The sequence below is a fragment of the Myxocyprinus asiaticus genome, chromosome 32 (genome assembly GCF_019703515.2).
Source record: "Myxocyprinus asiaticus isolate MX2 ecotype Aquarium Trade chromosome 32, UBuf_Myxa_2, whole genome shotgun sequence".
In the NCBI taxonomy this organism is placed as follows: Eukaryota; Metazoa; Chordata; class Actinopteri; order Cypriniformes; family Catostomidae; genus Myxocyprinus; species Myxocyprinus asiaticus.
The window spans coordinates 34,412,218-34,427,723 of record NC_059375.1 but is presented as its reverse complement, the minus strand read 5'-3'; the positions used below and the strand labels follow the sequence as shown (position 1 = coordinate 34,427,723).

Genomic DNA, 15,506 nt, shown 5'->3' with positions numbered 1-15,506 from the left:
GGCATCTGCAAACAATTGATGCTAGAGCATTTCTTAGAACTAATTTATCTGAGACTTTTTTGCAATAACTTTTCACCAACTGGTGATATTGTATTTTTTAAATAAAAATTAAAATTTAACCCTAAAATACATATGTGCGTCAAAAATAACCCATCCATCTAATATTTAAGACAATTTTTACATGAAGTGGTGTTTTCATCTGACACTCCACGCATTCCTTAATTAAGTCAATAGTAATTTTGTTTTACATTATATGTATTTGTGTGGGTAGGGTTGTTGAGAAATCTTTTATTTTACTTAATAATTTAAATTCAAACATGGAACTGCCAATATTACTGTTATACAGGCTTATTTATACTGTCACCCAAAACAAAATTTTCAATGTGTGTTAAACTTCAGAATTAAATAAAAGATCTATCGACTATTTAAAATATAAAATTATTAATAAAATTATCATTACAGTTAATTTTGAAAAAATGCTATTTTAAATACAGTATATTTTAAAAAGTAAGTAGTTTTATATAGAATGTTCTAATTTTCACCTAGGTCTTTTTCGACAAGCATGGACATTTTAGAGGGGTAAAGTCACATATGCATTCTTAAGGTACTGTAAACAATAGGCTTGGGATCGATGCCTTTATCACGCATCGAGAATCAGAACATTTTCTCATTGAAAACAATAGTCTAATAGGCTGCTCATTGCACAATAGTCTTTGTCTCTTCAAACATACAGTATTTCTCAACACAACTTTGGTGAACTGTGAGTGGCAGGGTAAATTAAAGGGGATCACACACTGGACGCATCTGGTGGACAACATGGAGCATTCTAAAATGTAAAACAATTATTATCTACGAAGGTACACACACACCACCACCGACCCTTAGTGTCTACGGAGGCTGCTCAAAATTCTGCAGCACCACGGAGATCAACTCACATAGTTTCCATTAAATTCGACCCAAATCATTGTCAAAGGACAAAAATTATTTGCTCTAGCCACCACTGGATGATAGATTATGTCAGAGTTGGAGCCAGGATAATTTACCCAAAGGGGCATTTGAAATTTCAAAGGGGGCACATTTAACATTGCTAAAAATTTCGTTTCACGCCCCCCCCCCAAATTTTTTTTTGATTTAATAAATGTCTACTCAAATGATCCTCTGGAGAGCACACTCCAAAAACATGCCTATATTTCAGATTTACACATTTCAATTTCATAACACAATTCCATGAAATTTAATTGAGTAATCTTAAAATTTAATAAAACCTCAATATATTTAAATTAAACCTCTGTACTCACAATTAGAACAACTGAACGCACCGAGTGCTGGTGTTAAAACTTTTATCTTGAGGACCGCATCTCTCCACTTATGCTTGCACTTTTTGTTACATCATTTACATCATTCATTCATCCTTATCCTAGGTAAAATCCTTTTCATAAATCCATTTCCTTCTTTTAGCCTTTGAGCCTCTGAGCTCTGACTGAATTTCATGGCAGACAACATTTTTCTAATTAAGAAGAGAGCATTCAATTGGCCAGACAGCGTAACTCCCATCCCCACCTTCCACATGAAATGTTCAGTTACTCTCTACATATAGTTTAAGGATTAATTTGCTTTATTTGTTTAATTTATTTTACAATTTAGGAGAATATTTAGGCTTGCAAAAAAAGTAAAACTTTTATAACTAAACTAATAACTAAATTATAAAAACTGGTTCAAATACAACATTTTGACAGAGTGGGCACAGGGGTCTGGCTGAGGGGGCACTGAAACCTCTTGTGGTTTAAGGCTACATACATAGAAATTGCTTAATAATTTATAATCGTTCAGTTTGCGGAGTTACACCAGTTTCATACACTAACCTGCAAACTCATTAACGTAGCAGTACAAAAACCTTTGTAACGTTTGTGTGTATGGTGACTAGATCCACAACTTAGTTTGGACTGTGCCTTGTCCTACCCGCAAACGACTTCAGTAAATGTTATATCACCCTCTTGTGGTCTCCAAACACTATTACGCCAGACTACATCAAACAGAAGGCCAACCGACAGTGAGTTAAAAAGCACGCAAATTAGGCTTCTAATTAAAAGACGGTACTGATAATACATCAATGCCTCAAAAACATATCGATAAAATAACGTGCTGATCAATAATCGGTATATCAATATTTTATGACAAATAAAATTAATTTTTGTCCAGGTCGGTGCCAGTTAGTTTCAGTGTGTTTTAAATGCCACAATATGTTTGCTGAGTAATTTTATGAACTGTTTTCATCAAATATTGTGTAAAGATATTTGCCATATGAATTCATTGTTTTTTAAGTGGATGTGTTGGCTGCTCTATTAAAGTTTTTAGAATTATTTGATATTTTCCAAAAACACTTGCTTACAACAGATGTTTTTGCATCTGAGAATAAAAAAGAGGTTGCTGATTATTAGCCTGAAGTTATACAAATATGATTCTATTTAGTTGGCAGTTGTGGATGAATGTTTACCTGAGAGAAATCTTGATAATGATGCTTTCAGGAATGTTAATCGGGCTTAGGCAAGAAATTGATGGAGGCCTTAATTTAGAATCACAGCATGCCCTGTTGGGATTCCCAGCACTATTTATCAGGATATAGTGTTCGGTAGCACTGCCGTGCACAGGCAGATCGGGAGCAGGGTCATATGGTAGCCATGTGGGGCATGTGAAGATGCGGACAATAAGGCCTCTAAGGGAATTGAGTGTTTGTGTGTACAATGATGCATATATGTCTGTTAGCGTGTGCTGTTAAGTGTGAATATGTGTGACCCCTCTAGGTCACTGTTTTCCATTTCTTCGACCCCATAACTCTGCAATGCTGTTCACAGAACGGCTTTTTGCTAACATCTGGAGGAGCATTTCCGATTTCCAGATGCTGCCAAGTCCTTTCTTGTCTCTTCTAAGCACACAAACTCTCTCTCACCTCTCTTGGGAGTTTCATCACATGCATGTGGGAGTAAGAAGCATATTGGAACATGAAGTACAAGTCTAAAGCTCTTAAAATGAAACTGATGGCTCATTATTAGATCTGATTATGGTGACTCGCTCTTTAATGGGCTGCTTTATTAATTGCCATTTGTTCCATCAAGCATTAAAAGGTATTTATTTATTATTCATTTTAAGAGGCTTCTCAGGTTCAACGTTCCTTACTGCTAGAAGCTACTGATGTGTCTTTTCAATTTAAATATCTATCTGCTTGCTTATTCTTGTACATCGAGTCCCACCCAGAGGGAAATTCTATTGCTTGGAGGTTGCTCTTTTAAAGCTTGGGAAACTTATTTGAGATTGCAGTTGTTTCATTTATGTTCTGTATCAACTTTGTCATAGATGTTTCTCCTAAATTTCCTGGGGAGAAATAAAATAGACACAAATAAGACAATTCTTGATGTACTGTAAGTATAGAGCTTAGTATAGCTTATAAAATTGATGTGGATAGTATAGCTAATATAATTTTGTCCTGAAAATTATTTAAAGAAATATGTTTGAGTTCATATTGAAACCTGACTTTTGACTGCAGCCTTTGATATATTGGCAAATTTAAGCGCAGTTTGAGACTTTGAGATCTATTCTGAAATGAGAAGAAACACATGTGAGATTACTATGGTCTTTTTCTTAGGAGAAACATCTGAGAAGCAGAAGCCTTGGCTCTCCATTTAATCTCTGTGCTGTCTATGTCTAGAAGAAACAAAATAATAATAAGATAATAGAGCTCATTTGTGATTTTCTGGGGCTATGGGCAACCCAACCCCCCACAAAGATCCCTTAAATCATTCACACAATGCTGTAATTGTTCAAAGAAACATGACAAATGACTGCTGTGATTCATTTGTTCTCAATCTAATGATACATCTTACAAAACCAAATCAAAAACTTGTCCAGGTCATATTTCACCCAAATAAAAAAAGAAAAATGATAGATTGATTGATTTGTTCATCAAATTCACCATTTTGGATCTAGTCAGTTAGGCTGCAGTGCTACTTTGACCCTTGCCCCCTCTCTATTTCATTGCTACCATAGGAGTTTGAGAATGCAGAGGGAGAGGACTATCCAGGGGACATGTCCACGCAGGCATCACCTGCATCTCACGCCTGTCCCGATGTCTACATCCTGCCTCTCACCGAGGTCTCGCTGCCTGTCGCCAAGCAACCTGGCCGATCAGGTGGGTTATTGTCAAACCACATCTGAGGATATTGCTAATATTTGTCATTGATGAAGACTTGTTGTATTTTGTAAACTGATTCCCATGTAGATTACTGGTTTCATGAGAAAGACCATGCTGGTTGACCAGCATTTTTTGTTGGTGAACAATATGGCTATGCTGGTTCTCCAGCTAGACCAGCTCCAAACCAGGAGATATATGTAGGTCTAAGCTGGTCTTCTCAGTAGGGCTGTAATATGAGCAAGACAAGATGTAAAAGCACTTAAGAAAGCTCAAGGTTGTTGTCCTCCCAGTCTTGCATCCTCTCTGACCCTGCTTATGCAACTCCCATACAAGCTTCACATTCTCTGGACTAGTTTTTTTTTTTTCCCAAGAGGATATTGTTAATGTGTTCGGTCTGGCTTTTAATACACAAGTTCTCCAGTGTAAAATCCAGAAGGGACCAACGCCCTGCCACTGCAGCCCAGCCTCCACTCCCTCTTCCTGGGGCGGACATTCTCCCACAGTCCTGTGTTGCTCTGGGCCTTAAGGAGCCAGTGCAGCTGCTCAGTACTAATAGCCATGGAAAATAATGGGTGCTTTGGTTGTCAGATTTGTTTCTCTCTATTTTCTTTCTTTTTCTGTCTTTTGCTTTCTCTTTTAGGGGTGGTGGGTGTATTGTAAAGAGAGACAGATTGGTCAAAATTTGTAAACAAGTCTCTTTGAATCATTTTGAAATCCGTAGATCTGTCGATTTAACGAGTTAATTTTGTGCTATTAATTATATAAAAAATATTGTGTTAATAAATTAACGCAAGAAATCATGCCCCCAACCTTTACGTAAATTCTGTAATAAGGAATTTTCTTACCATCTGAGCAATTCAAGCTTGATGTACTACCTTGATGCTGTAGGGGGCAGTCAGCATGCCAGCTGTACAGGCAACACACCTCGTAAAACCAGCGATCAGTCAGCATACAGCCTTTCACAGACGTGCTTTCATGCTGGAAGACAGCTGGACGGAGCACAACAGAATGCAAGAATTTTGAGATGCGTTTTTCAAAGTTTCAAATTTCGTTTAACTTGACATATCATCCTAAAAATATAGCCCTTATGACTAGAAGTGCTGAAAACTAGTGAGAAGCAACGCAACCAGTGAGACGCTCTAAAAGCATCTGTCTGATGCATGAGTACATTTACCAACAATTAAACGTAGAGCAGAGAGATGTAGGCCAATAATTGCATTATGCTGAATGACATGGAAATAAAACAAACTAAATTTAGACTTTAAAGCCACTTTTTGTATTAAATATAACCAAATTTAGTGATTTTATGCTTAAATCAAGAAAAAAAAATTGCCAATGGGTTATGAAAATAAACTTATTTCACGATATACAGTATTCTCTGAAAACAAGTCTTAATATCTTTTACAGGTTTGATTCTTAAGTAAATTTATCTTGTTCTAAAGATGTTTAAATACTTTTTTACTAAAAAACAAAAACAAAGACACTCTCCACTCTCTGTTCTTTTCTCTCTCTTTGCCTCTTCATTTTCCCTCTTTCTCTCTCTCCATCTCGATCAGAGCAAACATCTGCCTGTTGCATAATGCCGCCTCTGCCAGCCTACATAAATGTGCATTGGAATGCGAGGAATCCAAGAGAGGATGTGTACAGTCAGATCCATGGAAAGAGACTCTCTCTCTCTCTCTCTCTCTTTCCCATAACAACAGCTAACTTCATAAGAGGCTGACAGTGATGTAGGCAGCTAATGTGGTGAGATAAGTAAAGGTCAAAGGTTAAGAGGGTGCGGTTATCCATATGCTGCCCACAGAGCTAACACACAACTCTCTGCTACGGCATTTCATTTACTTGATTAGAAAATAATGGATTGCACCTGACAGATATTTATGCTAATGCTTTATCTCCCACTGCTAAAAAGTGTTACAAATGTGTAAATGAAAGCATGTGCACATGTAGAGTAAGGATGAAGACCATGGCTCTGACATTGCTTTATGTTTATGGATATTTCAATAAAAAATTATTTTATTAAAAATCATACATATTCTTGTTTAGATTAGTTAGTTATCAAGTTGTCCTAGACCCTGTTATGAGGGGAGCCCACTAAGATCCTCTATGCTAGTTGATCTCAGCTGTTTTCGTTTCAGGACCCAGATTTTTACATATGTATTAGAGGTGTAAAAAAATATTGTATCCTACGATATGACGCCCACTATGCAATGCCATATGTATTGTACGATACATAAACAAACTATGGAAGCCCAGGAGTGCCATTTACAAAAGAATGAAGGAATAAATTATCAATCTATTAATTTGAAAATAAAAATGTGAATAAATAAACCAATTTAAAAATGGACAAATAAACAGACACATTTAAATGTGTTTATTTAATTCATGTTTTAAAATGTACTTATATTTAGCAATAAAACAGCACATTAATAAGTCATTTTTAAATGCACCTTTTAAATTGCATTTTAAAAAGCATTTGGCAATTGCTTTTCTTCATCCATTTGCCAGTTGCTTTTCTTTATCCATTTGCCAGTTGCTTTTCTTTATTGTTTGGCTTTTCCTTTTTTTGACCATTTGTCAATCCATACCAGCTGAAGCCCAGGAGTGCCAGTTAAAAAAGAATGAAGGAATAAATTATCAATCTATTAATTTGAAAATAAAAACATGTGCACAGTGATACATGTCCAGGATGGGAGCTGGTAATCGTGATGCTGTCAACAGAACCAGCCTCCCGATCCGCACCCCGAACTGAAACACGCGCAGCAACTGCCATTTGCCTCACCCTATTTCACCACTTGAGGTACCGAGCCGATGAAGAATACCACCAGATCCTGTACTAAAGCACCTCCGTCAAGTTGGCACCTCATATAATTAAATCTTTACCATATCTATACCATTCAAAAATAAACGTTTGTGCTGGTTCGGTGTTTGAGATAATAGACTTTTTTTTTTTTTAGGGCTGTGTGACGTCCCCATGAGGTCCAAATCGCTCCAAACCGGTGCCGTTCGTTTGTGCTCGGTTTGTGCTGATTTGTGCCGTTAAAAGAAACACTGCTACTATTTCCCTTCCTTAGATATAGCAAGAAACTTTTCAGGAGCAGTGACATCACTCCAAATTGCTGTGAACCGGTGCCGTTCTTTTGTGCTCGATTTGTGCTGTTAAAAGAAACATCATAACATTTTCCTTTCTTTGTATTTAACAAGATAGCTTTTGGGAGCCATGAAATCGTGCAGGCTAAACCCCATGTCAATCCCTCTCACCTGTCTCCATTGTTTGTGCTCGCTTCTGGTTTGTGCCGTGTTTGGTATCGTTGAAGCATTGATTTTTTTTGACAAAGAGTTAAACTTTCACCCAATCAAACTCTAACACATCTCTCTTTCTCTGTCAGGAAATATCAGATTTGGTCTGATATTTAAACCAGGGATGAAAACGTCATGGTTACTGATGTAACCTCCGTTCCCTGATGGAGGGAACGAGACGTTGGTGTCGATGTAGTGACACTAGGGGTCACTCTTGGGAGCCCGTGACACCTCTGGTCTTTGATAAAAGGCCAGTGAAAATTGGCGAGTGGTATTTGCATGCCACTCCCCCGAACATACGGGTATAAAAGGAGCTGGTATGCAACCACTCATTCAGGTTTTACGCTGAGGAGCCAATATAAGGTCCGGCCATTTCAGCGGGTAGTTCAGCGTTGTGGCAGGAGGGACCAACGTCTCATTCCCTCCATCAGGGAACGGAGGTTACACCAGTAACCATGACGTTCCCTATCTGTCACTCACTCGACGTTGGTGTCGATGTAGTGACACTAGGGGTCCCTATACAAAACGCCACAAGGCTGAACGGTGTTACGTGAACTGGCGGTGTGCGGTGGGCAGACTTGCTGTGTGCCTCATAGCCAGCACACCAGGTCGACACGTAACCTCCCCCAACACAGTTATGAGTGTCGAACGGCCCTTTTTGGGGACAAGTCGACTACCCAAAGATAGAGACAGGCTTAACCCAGTGGTGGCCTCTTTTCCCCTTCTCTTTTTCCACTCCCTAAAAAAGAAGGGGGATTATCCGTCTGGGCCGCCAAGTCTAGTTGGGGGGGTGTCCCTCCCAAGGGGAGGACACCGCGGAGACCACACCTCGCCCCAAGAGAGGGGGGATATTTTTAAGTGGAAAAATACGTCACATGGTCTTTCCAACCAAGTGGAGAGCCTTCAAGGTAGATCCTGCCCAATGGGGAGGAGTTACTACAAACATGGAGACTGGAGGAGAGGGCTCTGCCCAAGGAAGACACAGTTTGCCAGCAGGGAAACGAATTAGCGGAAGATATAGATCGCATGGGGTTAGCCATACAGGGAACCGCCACATGCGGAGCACCTACCCCAGAACCGGGCTCTTAGTTAGCACGTGTACTGGGCCGGCAGCGAGTCTCTCCGAAAACTCAACTGCCACAGGGCTCGGAGGAAGTCAACCAGGGAACAAATTTTGTGAACACTACTGGGAATTAACAGCGCACGTCTTCAGCTCAAAAGGAGGTGGAAGGCGCTATGTGCAAGCGATGCACCCGGCCGGCTATCCTGGGCTTATCCGCTTGTGTTGCATTCCACTACCTGGGACGAAACCGGTTCCACCCGGAGGTTGTAGAACCTTGCAAAGGTGTTGGGTGTTGCCCAGCCCGCTGCTCTGCAAATGTCTGTTAGAGAGGCACCTCTGGCCAGGGTCCAAGAAGCCGCTACACCACGAGTAGAATGAGCTCGTAGCCCTACCGGGGCCGGCATGTTTTGGGCGAGATATGCCATAGTTATGGCGTCAACAAGCCAGTGGGCGATCCTCTGCTTGGAGACAGTGCTAAAGCTCTGCGTGCGATCCAAATAGATGTGTAAAGCACGCACCGGACACAACAACGACAGGGCTGGGTCTGCCTTCTCCTGGAGCAGCACTTGCAGGTTCACCACCTGGTCCCTAAAAGGAGTGGTGGGAACCTTGGGCACATAGCCCGGTCGGGGTCACAGGATCACGTGAGAATAGCCCAGACCGAACTCCAGGCACGTTTTGCTGACAGAGAACGCTTGCAGGTCACCTACCCTCTTGATGGAAGTGAGTGCAGTCAGGAGGGCAGTCTTCAGGGAGAGTGCCTTAAGCTCGGCTGACTGCAAAGGCTCAAAGGGGGCTCTCTGTAGACCCTGAAGAACTATGGAGAGATCCCATGAGGGAACGAGGGGCGGTCTGGAGGGATTCAGCCTCTTGGCACCTCTTAGGAACCTGATGATCAGGTCGTGCTTCCCTAAGGACTTACTGTCAACTGCGTCATGGTGTGCTACTATGGCAGCAACGTACACCTTCAAGGTGGAAGGGGACAGCCTCCCTTCCAACCTCTCCTGCAGGAAGGAAAGCACTGATCTGACTGCGCATCTCTGGGGGTCTTCGTGTCGAGAAGAACACCACTTAGCGAATAGACGCCACTTAAAGGCATACAGGCGCCTCGTAGAGGGGGCCCTAGCCTGAGTGATCATGTCTACCACCGCGGGTGGTAGGCCACTTAGGTCTTCCACGTCCCGTCCAGGACCAGACATGGAGATTCCAGAGGTCTGGGCACGGGTGCAAGAGGGTGCCCCGTCCCTGAGAAAGAAGGTCCTTCCTCAGGGGAATTTGCCAGGGGGGGGCTGTCGCGAGGAGTGTGAGGTCCGAGAACCACGTCTGGGTGGGCCAGTAGGGTGCTACCAGGACGACCTGCTCCTCGTCCTCCCTGACCTTGCAAGACACGAGGAGACAGGGACAGGCCGAAAGGGAGGACTTTGTACTGATACGCCTGACCCTTGAACCGCAGGAAGGGTCTGTGTCGAGGAAGGATCGAGACGTGAAAGTACGCATCCTTCAGGTCTACCGCCACGAACCAATCTTGATGCCGGACGCTCGCTAGAATGCGTCTTTGCGTCAGCATCTTGAACGGGAGTCTGTGTAAAGCCCGGTTCAGTACTCGCAGGTCCAAGATTGGCTGCAACCCACCGCCTTTTTTCGGTACGATGAAGTAGGGGCTGTAAAACCCTTTCTTCATCTCGGCTGGAGGGACAGGTTCTATCACGCCCTTCCGTAGGAGGTAACAGTGTTTTCACCCTTGACCAAGGTGAAGTGAATACCACTGAACCTGGGCGGGCGCCTGGCGAACTGAATCGCGTAGCCAAGTCGGATGGTCCGGACCAACCACCGCGATGGATTGGGAAGCCCAAGCCATGCGTCCAAATTCTGTGCGAAGGGGACCAAGGGGACAATGTCGTCGGACGTACCGGCAGGTGGGGCATTGCGGCAGGGTGGAGCGCGAGGTGCCACAGCACGTCGTGGCCGTGCTGAGTCTAGGGACATCGAAGCACTTACATGGCTCCTTGTGACCACCCCCGGAACAGCCTGGGACGGGGGAGGAAAAGGCCTGTCCTCGTGACCCGTGGAGGCTGTCACATCGGGGGTGGATTTGTGCCACAGCTGGGCGCTCAGGGGCAGATAGGGCACCGTTGGAGCGCCAATCCTGCAAGAAAAAGCCCCTGGACGGTAGTCGTGGTGACGACCGTACACACCGGGTATGTGACCCAGGGAGGAAGGAAGCCGCTCTTTTGCTGAACTGTGACACGATGAAACTGTGCTAAATATACTTTGTTATACAAAAAATATATACATTCTATTATTATAAAACAATAGCGCATCGATATATCAAAATGACAGTTGTGATGGAATCACATCAATACTGAATTGTGTCAACATATTTATAATGTACAGCCTATTTTATAAACAGCTACTGTCATCATCCACCAAATTTAGCTAACAACTATTGATAAAGATGGCTAGCTAGCTAACGCCGATATAGGCTATCGTATAAATGCAGTCAATGTATCATGCAAAGAAAAGTGATTACTTCAAACTACAGTCTCGCATAGTCAGACCTATATCCACACTTTGTTTTAGCCCTGTTCCAGCACTGGAGAGTCAAATATAAAATGCAGTCTCAAAGTTTGTGGTAAAACAATCATAACTGTGTAATTTTAATTATGTTACCTCATCTTTCAGCATGATGCCGGTGAATGACGTTCAGTCTCTTTGTACGTTACGTCATTGTTTTGGCTGATGCTCGACCCTATGGAATGTGTGTAAAAGTTATGTTAAGTGACTGTTTCATTTCTTACAATTCTAGCAGTGAAGGGGTAAAACACTTGTTGGTTATTCCTTTTTTTTTTCTCAGAAAATGTCTGGCCTAAATCTTGGACATTTCACCTCAAACATCTTTGACATGTTAAATGCCATTATCTGTGTCAATTAAATTTTGCCTATAGCATAATCGATTCAGGTACAATTATAATGTAAATTCATTCAACATTCAAAATGTTAAATCCATAAGACCCAGACTACAAATGTAAAAGAGGAATATGATAAAAGAATGTGTACATTGTGTATTTACTGTGTGTATAGCTACTGTCAGTCAATAAATCTTTATGAAGATGAGCACAACAAAAGCACAAACTTCATTTGCGACATTATAAACAGATATACACAACAAGTTGGTGTGGAAAATATGTATATTTTTTAATTTTTATTTGAAAGAGACACTTTCGTAATACACATAAGTAATACACAACATTAGTTTAAACACTACCATTTGTTCCACAAAAGTGTGCTCGCTTGCCTTCTCTGTATCCTCAGCTGACCGTCATTCCAACAGTCCGCCTTTTCTCGATCATACACGGGCAATTATTTTTATAAAAATACAATATTTAAAGATGATCATACAGTGTTTTTAAAATGAATGTGATATAACTGAAAGGGGAAGTGCATTTTCTTTGGTATAAGTTCTGGAAAGTCTATCAGCTTTCTCCAGCGACTCGAGCCGTTGCCCTAGCTCACCTCCGTCGTGTGTTTCAGTTCGGGACGTGGGTCAGGAGGCTGGTTCTGTTGACAGCATCACAATTACCAGCTCCCATCCTGGACACATGTCACTGTGCATACTCAGGTAGGGCCATGTTCAGTATTTCACAGCAACAGTGAACAAGCTACTATTAACTTCTGATATGCTTTGCATCCATTTCTTATGCACGGGTTTGCAGATCAAATAATATCACGTAAACTGCTCGTAACATCGTCCAATGACAGGCCGTCTTACATCCTCTTCGAGTGGCATGTAGGAGAGGGTGTGTGTCTTATAACTGAGTCGAAAGTTCATTGGTTGCTCTCACGAGTCAGCGGTTCAATGGCATTTTTTTAACTCGATTCTCAATTGGTTAAAGAAAAAGGAAGAAGAAAAAGAAAAAGAAAAACGAAAAAGAAAAGCCATTGGCAAGTGGATGAGGAAAAGCAATTGGCAAATGATTTAAGAAAAGCAAGGTGCTCTTAAAGTACATTTAAAAGACTCATCAATGTACTCATTTATTGCTACATTTAATGACATTTTAAAGATGAAATAAATATGATTTATTAATACACAATTTTATTGTTAAATATAATGACATTTTTAAACATGAATTAAATAAACACATTTAAATGTGTCTTTTTATTTGTCCATTTATAAATTGATTTATTTATTCAAGTTTTTATTTTCAAATTAAAAGATTGATTATTTATTCATTTATGGGCTTCAGGTGGTATGTATTGACAAATGGTAAAAGAAAAGGAAAAGTCAAACAATAAAGAAAAGCAACTGGCAAATGGATGAAGAAAAGCAATTGCCAAATGCTTTTTAAAACATGCATTTAAAAATGACTTATTAATGTGCTTTATTGCTAAATATAAGTACATTTTAAAACATGAATTAAATAAACACATTGAAATGTCTATTTATTTGTCCATTTTTAAATTGGTTTATTCACATTTTTATTTTCAAATTAATAGATTGATCATTTATTCCTTCATTCTTTTGTAAATGGCACTCCTTGGCTTCCATAACAAACACGTTATAGTGTAATTAAAACCAAGCAGCGCAACATTGAGAGCTGCAGTAACAGTCTCCTCCCCGGAGAGGTGGAGCTGAGCGCTCACAGGACAACAGAGCAACAGATCTACAGTACAGAGGCGAGAAGATCGATGGCAGATGGTACAGTTACATGAGACTTCTTGTTCTCTGGTTTATCGTCGAAATGTAAATAGCTATGCGTACAACACTTGAACACATGTTATAAGCCGGTAATAACACCAGTAATGTTTACATGCAACGTAAAACGGGGAAGAACATTTGTCTTAAGATGGTTATTTATATCTTCAGCTTTAGTGTGTCAATAGGAAATATACATTTTATAATCTCAAACAATACTTTTGCAAATAGAATAGAATAGAATAGGAGAACAGGGAGCCCTGCAACAGATGGCATGGCCCTCACAGAGCCCCCCACTGAACATCAAGTCAGTCTGGGATTTCATAAAGAGACAGAATTCATTGAGACAGCCTATATAAATAAAAGAACAGTGGCGAATTCTCCAAGAAGCTTGGAACATCCTATCTGCCAACAACCAAGAAAAACTGTATCCAGGTGTAAGTAGGAGAATTGGTGCTGTTTTGAAGGCAAAAGTGTTCACACAAAATATTGATTTTGCTCTTTTTCTGTTTACTGGACTTTGTATGACGTTAACTGATAAATGAAAACTATTTATGTCATTATTTTTTTTTTTTTAAGAAATCCTCACTTTGAAAGTTTGCCTAAAACTTTTGCACAGTACTGTATATAATATAAATGTGTGTGTGTGTGTGTGTGTGTGTGTGTGTGTGTGTGTGTGCGTGTGTGTGTGTATATATATATATATATATATATATATATATATATATATATATATATATATATATATATTACCACGAACTCCATATGCCAAACAAAATGCAAAATTACTAATATGACATGCTGAATTGGAAAACGTACCATTTATAAATGCATTAACAACAGCAAAAGTGTGATTTTTGTATGAGTATTAGTCATATTACCAAGTGACAAATTAATTTGCGCCAAAATAATATAGAGTTTGGATGCACAGCCTTTGACATCAACAAAATATATGGGAAGCATTTTCTACTTGTTTTCCAAAGCTGATAAACCTACTTATTTTGCAGTCCTATCTATGAACAATGATATGGCTAGTTGCAGTTTTTATTTGCATCTACCATTGTTTTCCCCATAAAACACAACCCTATCAGAACAGACCATTTTTGGGTCACAACCCCCCATTTGAGAACCACGGCTGTATGGTAGAGCCAATTCATTGGGCCCAGAGGAGAGGAGGCCATCTGTAAAAATGTAGGCCCGGGCCTGTGAATTTCAGGTACAGCTCTGTTTTTAGGAGTGACTGGAATGATGTCACTCCTCAGAGATGAGGCTGACGTTTGAAATACAATCCTCCAGCCGGAAAGTTCCGGTGCAGGCAGGCCTGCCTCAATCACTGTAACACAATCAATGAGCTGTTGTCAGCCATGTGTCTTTGGCTTTTGTAGCATTTGTCTGCAATCAGGCATGTCTTTCTTCTACTGAGGAGTCAGTGAGACAAATGAAGAAGCTAATTGTTGTGTGTTTTCCCTTTCAATTTGAGATGTTTGAGCCAAACAGTTAATGTATTGCCCTCTGGTGTACAGTATCCACCCCAACACAGCTGTGCTCATAAACCCACCCACATACATACACACGCACGCATGCATCTTCTTCTGAGCATGTAAATTCTCTGAAAGTCACATCATTTCATATATTATGCACACTCCTGCTGAAAAAAACAAAAATGGCTTAAACCAGCCAAAGCTGGTTTGCTGGTCCTAGCTGGGCTCCAAGCATGGTCAGGCTGGTCTGTTTGTTTTTTTTAGAGGGGTTTTGGGCACCTCTGGGTAAGACCAGCTTGAACAGGCTGGAAGACCAGCTCAAACCAGCTAAGACCAACAAACCAGCTCTCTTTCTTTCAGTCAGATATTTACTTCATCAAACTGCATCACAAAATAATTATCCAAACTGATTTGCATTACTCGGAAAGATGGACTAGAGGGACGGATAAAGCAGGATGTGCCAAAATGTGTTTGATAATGTAAATTCCATTTGGCTGGAATGGAATGAATTTTCTCTATCATTTGACCAATGACTGCATTCCCAGCAGCCACTTGTCCAGATGTCACTGTCACTAACCAGCACGGCGGTAATGAGCAAGCCAAGTAGTGACACTCTGGGCATGTTCTGAAACAAGATGTTATTTTTGTTGACATATTGTTGTTATACTGTTGGCAGCACCATGTAGGGATCCCAGTATTGTTCTATTCAGTTTTGAATATTTGGCTATTGTGACATTGGCCATGTTCACACTGCACAGGGGACACATTTAGGAGTGACAGCTG

The 15,506-nt window shown here is 40.6% G+C and overlaps 1 protein-coding gene across 2 annotated transcripts in view; it reads left to right on the top strand.

The window, feature by feature from the left end:
• aatkb (apoptosis-associated tyrosine kinase b) overlaps positions 1-15,506 on the top strand; it is a 78,290-nt gene that overhangs the window by 47,055 nt on the left and 15,729 nt on the right. For both annotated transcript variants that reach the window (XM_051667998.1, XM_051667999.1), the window contains one exon: positions 4,042-4,183. In XM_051667998.1, coding sequence (XP_051523958.1) covers positions 4,042-4,183 — 142 coding nt within the window. The remainder of the gene's footprint in view (positions 1-4,041; positions 4,184-15,506) is intronic.